The following is an 18,704-nucleotide window of genomic DNA, read 5'->3' as shown; positions in this document are numbered from 1 at the left end:
CTGTAAAGACGCGAACACGTAATTTTATGAGGCGTTTATACAACATTTAGAATACCATAAAATAATGTTCTTAGGCAAAACCTTAGCAGAAGAAGATATGAACGCACGAAAGGTAGTACAGGCAGTGCAAATATATGAACTGAAAATATCACCATTATGACTGAATAGGATAGAATATAATTTATACCTTTAAACTAGACATCGAAATCCAAAGAGTATTTATTGACCTCCATTATACATACTTGTTATATTGTAAATTACGACAAGTGCTACTGATATATTCCTTGATATGTACTATTGCTTACACTATACACTATAATATATGAAAGAAAGTAGATTTTATATTTAAATATATAAAATAGATAGAAGGTTTTAAGAAATTGGCAATGAAATAAAAAATGCTCAATTTATTTTTCTATATGGTAACTCAAAGTTCTCTGGGCAACGGTAGGCAAGATGATTTATAAACAAAAATTGAGCTTAAAAAATGCCAATAATTGTATCAAATTTTGAAAGAAAACTGTAGTCTAAACTATATAAATTGTAAAACTGGTGTGTAAAGGATTTTTGTAAATTAAAAGAAATAAGCGACATGGCTTCAGTTAACGTTCGGGATCAAAAGATCGAACAACAAGTAAGTAGTAGTATTAAGTTTTCACAGCATATTTAATTGTTATATTTAAATAACTCATAAATGGCTATTAAAATTGTAATAAAGTCATTCATAATATATGACGCAATATTTACGATTTTAGCGACAATTATTAGAACAGAAGATGAAACAGAAACGACAAAATTCTGGTATGGTCCAGGCTAACGATTTAAGAGTGGGTTCTGCTAAACGTCCGATATCTGGAAGTCGGTCTCGTGAACTTCATGGTATGTAAGAAGCATGGATATTTAAAATTTACCTGTAGTCTTTTCGCATAGATGTTTCGTAATTTTTTTTTGTTATGCGTTTTATTTAATTTTGTTCATAACAGGATATGATGGTCCCATGCAATTTCTTATGTCGCCAGTCAATCCCGATCAAGTTATACCCCTCCAAACAAATAGAATATCCACCTATGATGGTAAGTTATATTTATTTTTATTCCTTGTGACTTGGTATTTTGATTTTATTGTTGTATAATCATTATTTTATATTAATCCAGCTGTATAAGATATTTTATTTGTTGAATCTGTGCTTTATTGTGTTTAATTGAGTTTCTTGATATCCTATATTTATCATTATATAAGAAAATGTAGTCAATATTTCGTTATTACCCTAAACATACTTATTGCAACAATTAAAATTTTACTCGAAATGCCTTATAAATAATACTTTTGATCAAATAAAAATGATAAATCAATCTTAGGACTTCCTAAGAGATACAAATTATATATACTATTGAATTTAATTTTTTGTTAATAAAATTGTTTAGAGTAGAATTTTTGATTAAAGTATAAAGGATGACCTGTAAAAAAAGCATTTGATCCTAATCCGTCAAGATTAGTTACAAAATGTTTGTACATCATTGTGATTGAATTTGCTTAAAACTTAAGATAGATTCTGCATAACAATTTTTCTGCCAACTTTTTGTAATCTTAGTATACACTAAATTGTGTGAACGCAAATATTGCATAGGTTGTAAGCCTTAAGTATATAATATTAAGATTTTAAAATTATTATGATTTTAAGAACTGGCTAATCAATACAGATGACTGTATTACAACCACAATGAAATGAGTAATGTATAGAGAACTTTGATCGTGACTCATAACTGGGTAACATTCTAATTGTTGAACTATATTTTGAAGTAGTGACTTCTAATAAAAGTGACTAACTTTATATTAGTTCTCAAGTCACTTTATAGCAAATAATATATGTAAGTGGTTTTTTAGGGAGTTTGACGGTTCAGGAGCTTTATTCCCTCAGTCCATTTCTGTATTTCTGACAATGTATGTGCAAAATTTCATGATGATTGGACATAGTTAAGATGTGAAAGCTTGACTATTTATGTTCACATTTACAATATAAGTTTAATTTACTGATGACAACAGAATATTAATCCAACTCCAACACAATCTTCTCAATTTATAACTGAACAAGTTTTTCATAATCTTATTTTTGATTACAGAATTAGGAAATCAAATTGAAGTCCTAACAGTGGGGGATGATGTTGGGGAAGGGAGTGGCGAAGAGGAAGGAGAAAGTGTCCCAGTATGCAGCATGGGACGAGATGCGAGTACGGACGACGTGTGTGCTGATGCAGCCGTCGCTCCACTCCAAGGCCGTCCTCGACGAGATGTTTCACCAAGCCAGGTAAATCGCAGTAATGAAAAAAAATAAAATCTTATATCCTTTAATAACAAAGTAATTATTTGGACGTCAACTGCCCCAGTAAACGTTAATTAGTAGAAATGAAATTTATATGTATGATTGTTATTTGTGTTTCTAAACCATACATTAGATTGTGATGAAATATTGGTAATAAATCGCCGAATTTTCAACTGCTTTCACCAACGAAGGTTTTCTTGTTTGTTTGTTCTCCAATATAAATGTTTCATGTACACTATTATTTTAACCATGCGAAGTCGTGACAAACATTATAAATAATAATAAAAATACATAAGTGACTTTGTTTACTTGTTTGTTTATTATACTTTTATATCTTCACTACTCAACCGATAACCATATGATTTTGCACGCGGCGGTACCGCATTCAGAAACGAATTTGTTATATACTGTATACATAGTAAAACTACCACAAAAAGGCAACTATATTTTAAAATTACACAGCTAGGTAGTTTAATGAATTGACTAAATAATTTATTTGACATCGTGACACAGGGTGCTTGACCGATTTTATCACATCACGCGAGTTGGTATTTAATTTGTAAAATGTGTTTGAATAAATTTTGGGTTATAAAATATATTGATTGGACCATTAATAATCCAATTAAGGTTGAACGATTAGAACATGACTATTAACATGTGTCATTTAAGTAAATGGAATTGGTTTAACTAATGTGACCATACTTTTAGTTTTTAGTGAGACAGTCCCGATAGCCGTATTATTCCGCATTTCTCAAAAAAATATCGAGCTATGATAAAATTTTAAGCAAATGTATGATGTTTCAGTCATTTTGTAAAAAAAAAAAATCCTATTTTTTACAATTATATTTGTTGATGTCCTAATATGAAGGATAAATACATGTACTCTATATTAAATAACAAATAATATAAATATAAAAAATGAGATCGTGACTAACTATTCTGAATAGTCCTGTTTGTTGACTTAAAACTGATTATTTTCGCTGCGGTATTTTTTGTTTATTTTAACACGAGTTTAAATCCTGACCGATGTAACAAGTTAGTTTTGCGTGTCATCGTTATTTTTTTGTAGAGATGTCTTATTTCTGTCATTATTTTCTTGTAAATGGTCTTATGCATCCCAAATTAGTTTTGAAATATATGTTATGACTCTCAGACTCGTCTTTTTTTGTCATTTCCTTACGGTGTAATCTGTCGAATAACAGTTATTTTTAAAAATACATTGCTAACAGTTGAGTAATGTATTTCGACCATTTGTACGAACTATACATCAATAATATATTAAATTACATTAATGGAAGTACATTAATGTAACTGAAATATGATACTACATGACATACAGGTTTTAAATTTTATTACTAGTTATCCTTGTAAAGGTTGTTTGTATCCTTTATGCCTCAGTCTTCCTCATAGAAAATGATACAGGATAATTAGCGTAATCGTAATTATTATTTCTAATAATTAAATATTATTTCATATAATTTATGTGATGCAATTAACCAAGTATATAATGTAAACGTCTTTTATATATATATATATATATATATGTAAGTTAAAATCAATGATTTAATGAGGTAGATTATTAACAAAAATCTAATTTTGCAAACTGTCAAATTTTGAAACGTCAGAATAGTATTTAATAATAGAGCTTTAATTATTGATTTGGCATCGTAAGGCAGATTTGGTCTATTTTTTTTACCTACAATTTGTACTGATTGTGTAACAAGCAAAAATTATAAAACATTTTGATTGGAGAGAATATGTCTACTATTTGCAAGATACATGCTAGCAGATTGAATCTAGCTTCAACCTACACTATTTCATCTGTACCAGACTATTCGAGATTTAGCCAACATCAAAAACAAAACTGTACTACATATGCAGAGAATTTTTTTAATAAATGAAAAATATTTAAAATTAGCGTTGACAATTGTGGTTTTAAGTAGTGCGTTAGTGTTAAGCAAAAGCTAGTATAGTATACGTTTGAAATCCATGTTTCTAATTAGTCATAACAAACAACACAGTATGATTGTTCATTCTTATGAAGAGTTTCTAACGGTAAAGCAATAAAACTTAAATCAATATTTGATAATACATAAATATTAAAAAACTTTCGTTTCTAAAAATTTAGCAATATCATGGTAAGAAATTGTTATAAAAATTTACATAATTACATACTTCTCCAGAGTTATATTGCATCATTGATATGAAAATATTACACAATTTAATGATTGGTTTAAAATTGATGGTCTTCCTTTCAGACGGCGGAGATTGAAGGATCTGTGGAAGGTTCCGTGGAGACGTTTGTAATAACTCCAGCAAAACATGGAACATTGTACAAGTGTCGTATCGCACGTGATAGAAAGGGCATGGATCGAGGGTTGTATCCGACGTACTTCTTGCATCTTGAAAAAGATTATGGCAAGAAAGTGTTCCTGTTAGCTGGTGAGTGAAAACAATACAATACATTACACAAAATATTTAGTATACAGCGATAAAATAAATGTGACAAAAGTAATTTGATTAAATACATTTTTGAGTAGAGGACTTGAATTTGTATAAAGTATTATATAATTTTTTTATTAATTATACATCCAAATATCAAATATACAGGCATACATTATAAAATTAAATTCAATACCAATATAATACCCAAGTAACTGCAGAAGTTATATATAATACAGATTTAAATAATGTTTTTATTTGATTTGAAAAAAAAACAATAGAATGAGCATGTTGATTTGTAACAAATATTAATTATTAGACGCAACATAAGAGATAATTTAGGGATAAATAAAAAATTGAGATAATGTCTCTTATGTTTCTTCAGTCAATTTATAACTCATACAATATTAAAGAAAATATTACATTTATCTTAATACCAGACAATATCTGTTATCAGGGATTTTGTGATTTAAGATAAGTTATAATAATAAAACGTGACATGGTAGATTTTATATTTGTAATCATTGTCACCGATGCTTCCTTTAGCAGGTATAAATATGTGTATAGTTTTCGCTCAATTCCTGAAAGTTGATATTTTGAAATTATACATAAAACGATGGTGCAAACCAATAACTAAACCACCTACATATTTGTACTGTTGACCGAAAAAATATGCCATATACTTTTTTTTTATTTGTAGGTCGAAAACGTAAAAAATCAGCAACATCGAACTATCTTATATCAACGGATCCGACCGAATTGACACGCCAAGCTGATAGTTTCGCTGGAAAACTAAGATCCAATCTCCTTGGCACGGCTTTCACGGTCTACGACAACGGTAAAGCTTGGAGAAAAAACCATAGGGACCCGCCTCGACACGAACTTGCCGCTGTTGTTTATGTAAGTACTAGTTTCTGGCTGCGGCTTCGCCACCGTGGCAAGAGTTAGTCAAAGCTCCTGCTACCATCTTCAGATCAAACATCATTTAATAATTTAATTATTAAACTAGTAGTATGTCTCTTAGTAAGGGTGGGGTGGGCACCTAGTCATCATTTCTACCAAACAGTTTCAGTTTTTCTTGGTATGTGAGCCAGTATATTTACAGGCATGTATAACATAAAAGGAAAGGAATAGTTAATATTGCTGCAGTGCCAATGTATATAAGTGGCCATGACATCATCACCAGATACATCGATTTTGCATGAAAAAAAGCACTTATTATAAAATCATATATTTTTTCTTAAAATACATACATCAAAGTTGTCATAACAACTTTAACCTCAAATAAGTTAAAATATATATATAAGAAACACATAATCAATGAATTCAAATATTAATCACTATAAACACCTGCTCAATTAAAAATAGTATATTATAATTTTGGATGGATGGCTTCAAACTAAATCGTTTGGGATGCTTGTATATATATAACATATTCTAATACTATATAATCTATTGGTATTCCAGGACACAAACGTCTTAGGCTTCAAAGGACCTCGCAAAATGACTGTCATCTTACCAGGTATGACACCCGATCGACAAAGAGTTACAATTGCACCGCAGGACGACAGTGAATCACTCCTCGAACGATGGAAAAGCCAAAACTTCGACGATATAGTGGTCCTACACAACAAAACGCCCGTTTGGAACGACGAGACACAGTCGTACGTCTTAAATTTTCATGGACGCGTTACTCAGGCAAGTGTGAAAAACTTTCAGATCGTACACGACTCGGAACCGGATTATGTCGTTATGCAATTCGGTAGGATCTCCGAGGATGTGTTCACTATGGACTTTAGGTATCCACTGTGTGCGTTACAAGCATTTGGTATAGCACTCAGTTCGTTTGACAGTAAATTGGCATGCGAGTAATTTTATTATCCTATCTTTTTGTATTGATTATTATTATTCTTATTGGCTACTTAAAATAAATTAATAATTAATTTAATTCAATCACAAATAGAAGAAGAATATCAAATTATGAAGTCCAGTGTTTAATCATGTTTACATTCCATTTATTTAAATTTAATTTATATTATTAATAAAATATACACACTTTAAAACCACTCATATATAAAATTGTAAATTATTTATAATAATATACTAAAACAACAATAAATTACTGAAGTCTATTTTTAACTATGGAGTACTTAAAATTACTAAGAAGATATAACCATCAGCACAAAAATAATACATACATTATATTTGCTTCTACATGCTATTGCAAAATAATATCTAATTTAGAATCACACATATAAAATTAGACAATGGAGACATAAAAAAAGAATGATATCTCTATGGTTTAAAAATAGACTAAAATAATTAAAAAGCTTTACGAATAATTTATGTTTATATTTTATGAAACAAAACGCACATAATATAATTTTCGGTGCTTATTCGACTAAGGTTGTGTTTATGAATTAGTTTCATCGATTAATCAGTGAACGAAGTAGTTACGATAGTTTGTATAGTATTATTAAAAAACACATCTAGTTTATGGTCCAAGAGGAGACGGAGAGGAGGAGGAACGATTAGTATGGATTTACCGCAACCGTTGTCATTTCAAAATCTTCGCAGTTCCATAATAAATACATTGTTTAAATGTATATTTTATTTATACATCACTATAGTAAGCGCACAAGTTGATTGCCATTATAAAGAATGGTCTGGTGGTGTGTAGTTATTAGCCATATTAATTTGTTGATATTTGTATATCACTTGTATACAGTAAAGTAAATTTTAATATTTTTACATATTTATAAATTAACTTATTCTTTATATAAAATTAATTCTGTATTTCAGTACTTAAATTATTGATAATTGTACAAGTGACAAGGCCTTTATAGTAGTAACCTGAAAAGTCATAAGGCAATGGTCAAGGCTTACTACCCCTACACTCACGGTGTTGTGGGTGATTAGCTGACTTCTGACTCTAATGATAATCAACTCGCACGCGCACAATAGATGACTAATAATTTCAACGAAATAAAATTGGTTTTATTCAAATTACTTCGGGGTTGTGGAGTATCCAAGTTGAATCCATATTTAAATATAAGTCAATGTATAGAATTAAGTGTGTAGATAGTTTTATCGATATTATGTGAATTAAACATTCCAGTAATTTATTAAAACTTATCAAAATTATTTTTAATTACTACAAATTTATGGATATTTCCTTTTAAACGAACTTGCCTATATATTGCATCACATTATAATGTGTCATTGTCCAACATATAAATTGTTATTTTGTACTAGTCATCATTTTTAAGATTATGTAATTAATTAAGTTATTATCTATGGTTTTATATAAATAATTATGTAAGCTGTGTATGAACAGAGAATATATCAAAAGTGGCATGTGTTTTTGTAAATTCCAAATGGAAATTAAATATGTGTCATTAGTGAAACAAAATTACGCCATTTTTAGTATATTATCCAAATATATATTATAATTTTTTAGTCAGTCTTATTACCACCATCACAATTTAACGCTTTAAAACAATTTTATTCTAGTATATATTAAGGTTTTAAATGTCTGTAATATAATAACAATATATTAAAAATACTGCACAATAATTTAGCCATTTTGACCAATTCAGTATTAGTAATGGCAATAAGTATTTCTTCACTATTTCGACAATAACATTACATTCGTTTTCACTGCCTTAAAGAAATACTACTTATACGTAAATGCCCGGTTACTTTATTCAAGGAAAGATTCGGATATTAGAATTGTCTATGAAGTGTTGTTTACAAAATACCGTTGGCTTGTTAATTATGGACTATGATTAACGAATAGTAGAGTAAAAGAATGACAGAAAGTTGTGATTCAATATGAAAAATCTGTGACCTGGTGTTAAAAGGACTTATTAATATCAATAACCCTTACTTTTGATAATCAGAATAGGAACAATTAATAGCTGTTGGCTGTTTTATATAACATTTATTTTTGTATAATAATGTTGCTATCAGTGATTTGAAGCTTATGTCGTTTTATCACAATTTTTTTTTTAATGTTTCGACTAATGGCAGAATTTATTTTACCCAAGTACTTATTACCGTACTTAGGCCCTTTTTGCACCGGATCACTAAATTGTAAACATCAGTAAACGTTTGTATCCGTTAGTAATCCTTTTTTGAATACATGTAATAGGGCTCCAATATGGTATATAGTTTAATAAAAGCTCATTTTCAACACACTTGAAATACTGATTAATTCTGGATTGCATTCTTAATACTGTTCATAGTGACAAAATAGTATGGTTGACAAAAGCTCAATTTTGTTTCAATGTAATTCGACCGGATTTTTCGAGCACACTATCTTTTAAATCATACAAATTTTATTCTCTACGGTTACTTAAATAATGTACAAGTATCTTTGACACGTCAACTCTATGGTTCAACGATAACTCATCAATTTTGACGTTTAGGTTGTAAGTTATAAAACATATAGGGGATTTTTTTTATTTAACCGTTTGACGGAAAAGGGAGTAAAATTAAAATTTCAAGGTAGGATTTGAGAGCAAAGTTTCTGACGGGGATATTTCGTACTTAGGTGTTAAATTTTTGTTAAGAGTTGGAAAGACACTATCCCAAAGAGGGAAGAATCAAACCATCGTTAATATACCTTTACGAAATTCCGCCCGTGGTTAGGGGGTTTGCGTCGTCTAATATATTGTGGTCATAGATGTTCTCTATACCTCAGACTTTACGATGATCGGTTGAGTAGTTAAGACGTGAAGGCGTAACAAACAAACTTACTTACGCATTTATAATATTAGTTAGGATACTTCATTATGCTATTGAGGCTTGTTAAATTATGCAATCTATTATTTCGTTTTTACGATATACGATAATTGTGTCTGTAAATATTTCGCCTGCGCTAGAAACGCAGCAATTACTTTTACGCACAATCTTATTACAGGAGCTAGGACATTGGGGAATATGATTCAGTTGAAAATTTGTCTGGTACTGCACAATTTTTTATATTATTATTAAATTTTATTTCTTTTTTCTATTTTTGGGTCGAGCCTAGATTGGTAAAAAGATAAAAAAAAAGATATTGTTTCAGTATTATAACGTAACTGAATATAAATGCAATCCGAATTTCGATTTATACATATTTCTTTTTGTACTATAGTAAACTGTAAGAGTAGACAAATTGATGTGTGCCTATGGTAGGATATGTGTAGGTAGCTTAAAAGAAAATATAAAATGAACTGTAATATAAATAATTGACTTAGAATAAAAGCGTTTCCACGAGCTTCTAGTGTTTATGTACGTGTATTAATGGTACTGTTTTTGATGTTAGCACAAACTTTTTAAATTATTCAATTTAATATTATTTCTATTGTTTTTCAAAACTATGTATGAACTCACTTCTGTCTTTTGACTCTGTATTCATTTAAAATTAGTACTATAAGTTTTATTGTGTTTATGATATATAACCATGTTTATATAAATAATGACTTATCCTGTATGAGCTGAAGTATTGGAAATATATTTTTGAAATAAAATAGTAGAAAGTTGAGCCAATCTCAACTACACGAAGGATTACAATTAAATTTTGATCTTAAAATAATTGTTTGTTTTTTATAAACGAGGCTTATATTATGTTAATATTCATTTTTAACAGCTTATTAATATTTTTGAAGTAATTTGTATACACATATATATTAAGATATTAAAAATTTGGTGTACTGTGCCTTTGATAAGAAATAGGTTAAATGTTTGTGCCTTTCATTTTCACGTCTACTATATTTTGTACCTGAAGCATTTTGTATATGCTTACTCCTAGATATGCTTTACACCTTACAATGGTAGAATTATTCAATTAGAAATATGCCTTTAGGTACATTTAAGGTAGTAGATATATAGTATTCTAGACTTAATGCTCTCAAAGTGGATAATGAAAAAGCGGGACGGCGCATATAATGCACTTTGCCGCACATATCGATACTCCACGCTTATATCGTTGTATTATCGAGAAATAAGAATTAGTGAAAAAAAAAAAAAAGTATTCTTACTTACATAACATATTATGTAGATACCATTAAAAGCAATGTTAAATTAAAACTTTAAAAATACCAACTAAGACTAATACATGCTACATATATTTGATTATATTGAGAGCAGTGAGTCTTAAATATTACTATAGACATTATTTTAAATGAAGACACTTCAAAATCTATCAGGAATTGTTTATTGTTCCACATCACATTGAACTTGGGATTTTTATCTGATTTAATAATGATATTCTCATATTTCCTCTTAGTCATTGCATTTTATTTATATAGCTATATTTTGCATTTTAAATAAAATAAAATATGTAAATTGACTATATCCTCCACATTTCAATGGAATTTATAAAATGAATATCATCTAATTTTTATGTCACACATGTAATTTAAAATAAAGGGTTATTAATATAAATAATAAATAAATATAGTACGAAGTATTTCAAATATTAATGTAGATTTAAAAGCTATTATCAGTTTTGGATATAACATAATATAATCATAGTTTAGCTTGTAGTCTTTTATACAATTTCTATTCAATTATTACATTTCAAATACAACATTTGAAATGTTGTACCTAATCTATTGACTAATATGGCAGGACTATATGATATGTGCTGAAATGTCCCAATAGGATGTAACATATAGATCTTAAATGAAAATTCTGGGTTCAAATCTGAAAATAGCACACTAATGATTATAAAGGGAACCTTAAATGGAACTTTGGAATAAGTGCTAAATCTTAAGATGAGGCCAATTTATTTGGACATAAAAAAAGATGACATTACTTTTAGTCCTGTTAAATTAGTTATAGAGATTGTATATGGCAAAAACTACACCAGTACCATTGCTTAATATAAACTTTTTATGAAATGTATTAGTTTGATGTAATAGTCATTAAATTTCACCAATTTATTGATCACAATATTGTAATCCTGATCAATTATATTTACATAAATAAAAATGGTCAATTCAAGTTTTTTAAAGTACAATAACCTCACCGAGTTTGTTCTGTTATATTTTTAAAAACTAGAGTACTGACATAGTATTATATTCAAAAATCATGTTTTGAGGCTAATTTTTTAGACCATAATTTATTAGTTTATAAATAACTCAAAATCCAATAACATATTTATCAAATATCTTGCATTTTGTTTTCAATAAATAAAATGAGAAAAATGTGTTTCTTATTTCACTCATTAATTTTCTTTCTTCCTGTATTTCTGCCAAATACCTATATTTGATTTATCAATTAAAACAATATTAAAATAATATATTTTGATATTAAATAGAATGAATTGAATAAAAAGTAGTGGATGCATAGAAATAAAAGTAGTAAATGACTTTTATACTTTAATTATCACTTTACATACAAAGTTAATCTATCTTTGCTGCGGCTGCTGCTGGTTTCTTTGCTTTGATAGGCCTTTGAGAGCGGAGAATAGCTGAGGCACGACGAAGAGTAGCTTTGGCCAAGTCTGTACGGTAGTTGTTGGCTCTGATCAACCTCTTTACCTTGTGGAGGGATCTCCTGGCTCCGGCTTTGAACTGGCGACGTACCAAATTCTTTGATGGCTTGTTCGTAGCTTTAGCTTTTTTGTACACAACAGTAAAACCTTTCCTGTTGGGATTCTCGACCACGCCGAGAGCCTTCTTGTGGATCAAGCCATTGTATCTGTAGGCGTTGAGGTTAGTCACATTGTTGGGCTCTTTGCTGAAGGGCTTCTTAATGTTGCGCTTCTTTACTAAGAAGGCGTTGTTGTTCCTGATAATCATCCAATTTAGATGGGACGACATTTTATTAGTTTGCACGAAATCCACCAAACAACGTGCTCACGACGTGTCCGTAGACAAAAGAAAAAGACTTTTGAAGTCAAGTGTTGCAATATTTGAAAATATACTTATCATACTCATATTTCATAGACAAAAAAGTGAGTAGTGAATCTATAATAATTTTAGTTAAAAATTGTGACCTGTTAAAACTCCTAAAATTTATGTCGAATTTTATCAATAAAAAAAATTATGTATTAAATTAATCAAAAAAGGTTGTTAGTGGCTAGAAATAAATATCTATGGAATTTACCGTTGTTTCGTCATTTTTGGCACTTATGGTGATATGTCAAATTCCAAACTAAACTTGTCTGGTACAATTTCGTGTAGGTTCTTATAATTATTATACTTTTTTATTTATAAAATATACAATATTTCATGTAATAAATGTAGTTCTTGCATAAAAAATTATATGTGAATTGTGAAAAGTGCCAAATTGATGTCTCGATTTTGTCGTTATTATGAATCAGATTGATCAAAATATAAACAAAGATATGATTGATTCTGATCTTATTGACGTGGAATCTCTGGATTTTTCAGATGATCAAACATGGTATGTATTTAATTTAATAAATTTTTATCCTTTACATCATATATTGAGCCACTGTAACAAAAAACTCGTGCAGTATTACGAACAAGATTCATTAACTCGGCAAGTCAGCACCTGTTCAAATTTGTATTTAAATTAATTGTTTTAAAGCATTTTGTTTTTACAAATACTTATCTGTTGAGGGTATTTATTATGGGAATTATATGAATAAAATATATTACTTAGTATTGTACCTTAAACATAAAAATGTTATGTAAAAATACAGAGTGTTAGTATTTAGGTGATGTTTTTCATAAAGTTAATGCATAATATCTATTATTTGTCACTAATACATACAATTAAATTATATTTTTGCCAAGTGTTATCAAAGTTATTGATAAGATAAATTGCTTGTACTGCATGTATTATTTTATGAATTGCTTCTGTTTCTAAAAAAATAGTTTAATTAGAATATATACAAGTATTAATACAGACTTGATATCTTTCTTTTCTTCCACTATTTTACAATCTTATGAGATCACAAACAAAATGCTTTAAGTCCCAAATTTCTGTCTATATTGTTCTACCTATTTAATTTAAATCTAAATTTGTATATTTTCAGTGTGTGTAACAAGTATTTACTCAATTTATGCGACCCTAATGTTTTTTCAATGGACTAAAGTAACATAATACATTGTATTATATAAGAATATACAAAAGTGATATCTTTAATTGTTACATTTAAGACTTTTATGTATGGGAGAAGTGGTTATCTATGTATTGGTACTAAGCAGTATTAAGTATATCTTAAACCATGAGATTATAGTGTAATGTTTCCTGTGCTTTTAATAACACTGACTTATTCATGTTTTAAGTCAAATGAGTCAGAATATAATAATAAAAAGTATTCATGTTTTGAAGTTGTTCCATCAACTTCAAAACATGAATACTTTTTATTATATATGGATTGAATGTTATTTCAAATATAAAAAAAAAGTTTCATAGTACAAACTCCAAAATTGTATTATAAGTTTTTTTAAAACTTTATATGATTGCAGGTTATATATAAATCCAGAAGACTCTGGTCATAAAGTGGATATTGTAGAATACAACTTGTCCTGCGATTGGCCCATTATTGAGGATGAGGAATATCTCCAATCTGAAAGAGAACTTTATGCAATACTCGATAATCTTCTTAAAAGTAAGTATCTGGAATAAGAGACTTATGGTCTTACAATTAAACATTGTACATTGGTGAATAATTATCAATAGATTGGTTTCTTTCTGTCATAAGTAATTCAATGTTTGAAAGAATAGGATAGCAATATTTTGACTATACCAGAGATATACGAAATTATTAGTAATGGAGCTAAAATATGATTTGATATTAATTTGTGTTGTTACTTATTATTACTTTGTAGTTATTTCCAATTGATATTTTTTTTTTTGGTTTCAAAACTAGACAAATAAAATAATATAATATAATTTTTGCTATACTGAGATTAACTTGATTAAATTGCTTTAAATGTCAATTATATAATTATTTTTAAACCAATATTATAATATCTGACAGGTGAGATTGTACTGTATTGTACGATATATTTAATATATAATTGTTTTATTAATCATTATCATAAATATACTTATGTTCATATATAAAGTAGGTCATATTAGATTTGCATAAAAAGATAAAATATCAGAATACAATATAGATGTGTATACATTTATTACAAAATCAAATAATTTCATTTCCAATTAACTAATTTTGAGCTTTTAATTTGTTTTTATTTATTTAATATAGAAAGGTAGATAGGTTAACAGACTATGTGATAGTAACAGTGATTGTAGAGCATAGACATAGCCAGTATAAGAAATATTAATCGTTTACCACATTTATAGTAGGTTTTTTATCCTTTGTGCTTATTAACATAATGCCACAAACTCTCGTTAAAACAAAACATAGCAAGTATATTTATTTTTGTTGGCGATATAATAATTGATGTGTCACACACACTAAAATTTAGACACACATATGCGTCATCACTAATAACTAACAGTACATAATCTCTACATTTCTATAAGTAATTTGATGATGTTATATTTTTTTATAGAATTCTAATAATGAAGAATGGCATTAAAAAAAACACATTTTTATCTTTTTTTTTTAAATTAATTTAGTCTTTAAAAGTGATTGGTTCCTACTTAGATGAGCTTAAACTGCAATACGTAAAGTCAATAGGAATATATTATTGAGATTAATTTGATTTTGGCCTTTAAAATATGACTAACTAGTTTCCTGTTCGGGGGGTGGCATTAGGTTTTGGATATAAAAAAGTAACCTATGTCTTTCTTAATTATTCAAGCTTGCTATCAAATTCAGCGCTTAAGCCATGAAAACATAACAGACAGACAGTTACTGTCGCATTAGAATATTAGTATAGATTACAATACTACAGTGTTATTTTTATACTAGTACAACAATAAATTCAATTGTTGTCAATCATTATGTCATAATAAATAATTGAATGTCATTTGCCATGGGTCATAGAATCTTAACAAAGAAGACCATACACACAATGACAAGATGTGTAACTTATATGCATATTTAAAAAGATTACTAATTTTCTGATACCGATACAGTAATATATATATTCGGCTTTTAGATGTTGGTCGGCAGGTGCTAGGCATCAAAAAGTATAAATTTCATCGAATTCTGTTCAGTGTTTTGTCCAAAGAGAGCAACACACACATAATTGTGATAATCACACGAAAACAACATACACACATAAGGCAAATAGGTAGATACTACGTATCTTTATTAAATTTAACAAATGTAGCCACCTCTTGTTATTTCGTTTCGTTTTATATTAAAAAGGTAATTAATTATTTTATGTGGTATTCGACACTTATAATTTTATATACGAATAAAAGTTAATATTTAAATAAATTACGAATGAAGATACTATCAAGTTGCGTTCGTGCGTAATATTATTTCCAATGTCCGGATGTTACGTTACGCATCGATAGGTAAATTTTAAAACTTTAAGTTCCGAAATAATAAATTCTAAGATATTCTTCATTAATTAATTCTTAATATCGAACATTACATGATAAATATATTAATACGATTTTTAAAGTAATTATTTAAATCAAACTCCTTATACTACAATATTATTCATTTTGTTACAGCGCTCATAACGTTTTTATTAAATTAATATTAAGTTAATTTAAATTAGGGCTTGTGTAGTTTGTACCGTTAATGTCTGTTGTGGTCATTCCTATTAATAAATCGTAATGAACGGAGCAGTTCAATGCCAAGGTAATTTCTTAATAAGGCTAATGTATCTCTAAAAACATTCCTATCGGCATATACATATATGAATGATAGACATAAGATTTTACTAAAACTGAGGTGTGTTATAGTTTAAGTTAATTTAATTCTTTATGTATATTAATATTATAATTGTAAAGCTTGACACTAAGTGCTATATAATATGGACTCTGATATAAATGAATGATATGTTTTTTTTATAAATTACATGAATTATTGAAATAATTAACTAATTAATATTTCTTAAATAAAATATTACAGCTTCATATATTTTGTACAAAGAAATATGTATTTTCTGAAAATTTTAAAATGTTTGATAATATAGATATTTTTTAAGAATAAAAAATAAACTGATTTAAAAAGTATACAGAAATAATATAAATAGCAGTCGCGGTTTGTTTGCTGGCATTTATTGAAGAGTTTCGCTGTCTGTTTCCGAAAGTCATCATCAGATCCCTCAGATTTCGCAAAAAATCGGTCTATATATGGCGGAACTATGCCCGTACAATCAAAACTAGAATTAGAGAAAACTTCCTCTTTTTTAAATCTGTTAAAAATTACATATACATACATTATACATTATTATTGCAGCATAGTTGTCATTTAACAACCTTCAAATAATATATTTTCTAAATATCTTAAGGTCTAAAAACTATAAATAGTAAAGGTACGCTAGCAAAAATATCCAAGTTATTTTTACAACCGTTATGGAGCAATGAGATTCCACGTAGGAAGTGAACGAGGAAATCAACCTGTTGCACGACAATTTTCCAATATAAGAAATATTTCCTGTGAGAATACAAGACACATAGAGGTACTTTTGATGTTCCGGTTTATGACGTCACACGTACTATCCCATGACTCGACGGAGGCTGAATTTATCGCTTTATATCGTTTAATTGGGGGTATTAGTATACTATATATAATACCAGTTAAAATGTTCGACGTCTTCTTTCAAATATAACATTTATGAATAAAAAGCAAATCGAGCCGGTTCTTCTCGGTAGAATCAAAATTTCGGGCCGGTGGTTGTTTTTTATTCAATGATATAACCGTCTAAGCTGTATATGTTGCACAATATATTGTATATACTAAACAATTATGTATTACGATTAATGTAAAAAGCAACTAATTTGATTGCTTGCCGGTTCTTCGGTAGAAGTAATAATCCGGAACAGTGTTTTAAATAAATATTGCAAATCCAAAAGTGCACGACAAATAAGGCCCTTTTTTATATTTAAAACGTATTAGTTTGAACATGTAAGTGATGAATTACTGTATTCGTTAATATAGTAATTAACAACTCGGAAGGAAAAGTCGTAAAATATTAATTTAATATAAGTTATAAACGCGTTACATAGTGAGTGATGTTAATCACAATTAATTCACAACATTTGTAAAGACCGGAAGAAGTTTGTTGACTAGCTTACAGCATGAAATTATTCTTACATATAAAACAATATGACCGAAAATGACATATCTTATAAGGTTATAGAAAAACAAACAAATACAGAACAAAAAAGAAATTGCCTTTCCATTAAGTTATATTCAAATTAAAATATTTTTTAGATTAGGGGGGGGGGGGTTTACTTCATATTCCAGTCTATAGTGTATTTTTGTCTCACATTTAATTCAGATCGGTTCAGCGGTTCTCTATCAAATCTTTCGCATTTGTAATACCAGTATGACTAGCTGCTGCGCGCAATTTCACACACTTCAAACAGTACTGCTCCCGTCGGTCGTAGCGTGAAGTTATCTATACATATAATAAAATTGGATTGTCTGTATAATATTATAAAATATTAAAATAACCGCTTTATACTAAATGCATATATATGTATACACGGTACATATACTAAAATAACATTTCTTTCAATTTTGGATATCTGTATGTTTGTTCCGGCTAATATCTGGAACGGCTGGACTAATTTTGATGGGACTTTCACTGGCAGATAGCTGATGTAATAAGGAGTGACTTAGCTACAACAATAACTTTTTTGTTAAATTCAAACGCGCACGAAGTCGCGGGCACAGCTAGTTATATAATATATAGTCTAGTTTCACAATAAATCTTCTTCCTAGTCGTTTCCTCATTACTGAGGGTCGTGACCACCATGCGTGTGTCTCTCCTGTACACTTCGCACCACCTTCCTCCAGGCATTCCTATTCTGTGCCATTCGTAGGCAAGCCTGTAGACGTCTTTACTGTGACGTCACAATAAATGGACTGACGCAA

At 28.7% G+C, this 18,704-nt stretch overlaps 3 protein-coding genes across 5 annotated transcripts in view; 2 read left to right on the top strand and 1 right to left on the bottom strand.

Annotated features, from left to right (window-relative positions):
* The first annotated feature begins 427 nt into the window (after positions 1-427).
* Positions 428-7,233, top strand: Ktub (king tubby). Of its 2 annotated transcripts, XM_064218508.1 has the most exons (7): positions 428-634; positions 756-879; positions 984-1,073; positions 2,121-2,305; positions 4,579-4,762; positions 5,463-5,662; positions 6,230-7,233. In XM_064218508.1, the coding sequence occupies exons 1-7, from the start codon at positions 593-595 to the stop codon at positions 6,632-6,634; spliced, it is 1,230 nt and encodes a 409-aa protein (XP_064074578.1). In that variant the 5' UTR covers positions 428-592; the 3' UTR covers positions 6,635-7,233. The 2 variants fall into 2 exon arrangements, with proteins under 2 accessions (XP_064074578.1, XP_064074579.1); XM_064218509.1 differs by lacking the exon at positions 984-1,073.
* Positions 7,234-12,119: 4,886 nt separating this feature from the next.
* Positions 12,120-12,658, bottom strand: LOC113391489 (large ribosomal subunit protein eL28). Its single transcript, XM_026627469.2, has one exon. The coding sequence runs from the start codon at positions 12,574-12,576 to the stop codon at positions 12,157-12,159; it is 420 nt and encodes a 139-aa protein (XP_026483254.1). The 5' UTR covers positions 12,577-12,658; the 3' UTR covers positions 12,120-12,156.
* Positions 12,659-12,880: 222 nt separating this feature from the next.
* LOC113391486 (uncharacterized) overlaps positions 12,881-18,704 on the top strand; it is a 32,359-nt gene continuing 26,535 nt past the window's right edge. For both annotated transcript variants that reach the window (XM_064218419.1, XM_026627463.2), the window contains exons 1-2: positions 12,881-13,162; positions 14,197-14,339. In XM_064218419.1, the coding sequence (XP_064074489.1) occupies positions 13,071-13,162; positions 14,197-14,339 (235 nt within the window). In that variant the 5' untranslated portion in view covers positions 12,881-13,070. The remainder of the gene's footprint in view (positions 13,163-14,196; positions 14,340-18,704) is intronic.

Source organism: Vanessa tameamea, chromosome 22 (genome assembly GCF_037043105.1).
Source record: "Vanessa tameamea isolate UH-Manoa-2023 chromosome 22, ilVanTame1 primary haplotype, whole genome shotgun sequence".
Taxonomy (NCBI): Eukaryota; Metazoa; Arthropoda; class Insecta; order Lepidoptera; family Nymphalidae; genus Vanessa; species Vanessa tameamea.
Note: the sequence above shows the minus strand (reverse complement) of the source record. Positions and strands in the feature narration are given on the sequence as shown.

Coding starts and splice junctions, on each gene's coding strand:
- Ktub (XM_064218508.1), top strand. CDS start 593: ATGGCTTCAGTTAACGTTCGGGATCAAAAGATCGAACAACAA. Junction 635..755: donor ATCAAAAGATCGAACAACAA/GTAAGTAGTAGT, acceptor TTACGATTTTAG/CGACAATTATTAGAACAGAA. Junction 5,663..6,229: donor AACTTGCCGCTGTTGTTTAT/GTAAGTACTAGT, acceptor TTGGTATTCCAG/GACACAAACGTCTTAGGCTT.
- LOC113391489 (XM_026627469.2), bottom strand. CDS start 12,576: ATGTCGTCCCATCTAAATTGGATGATTATCAGGAACAACAACGCCTTC.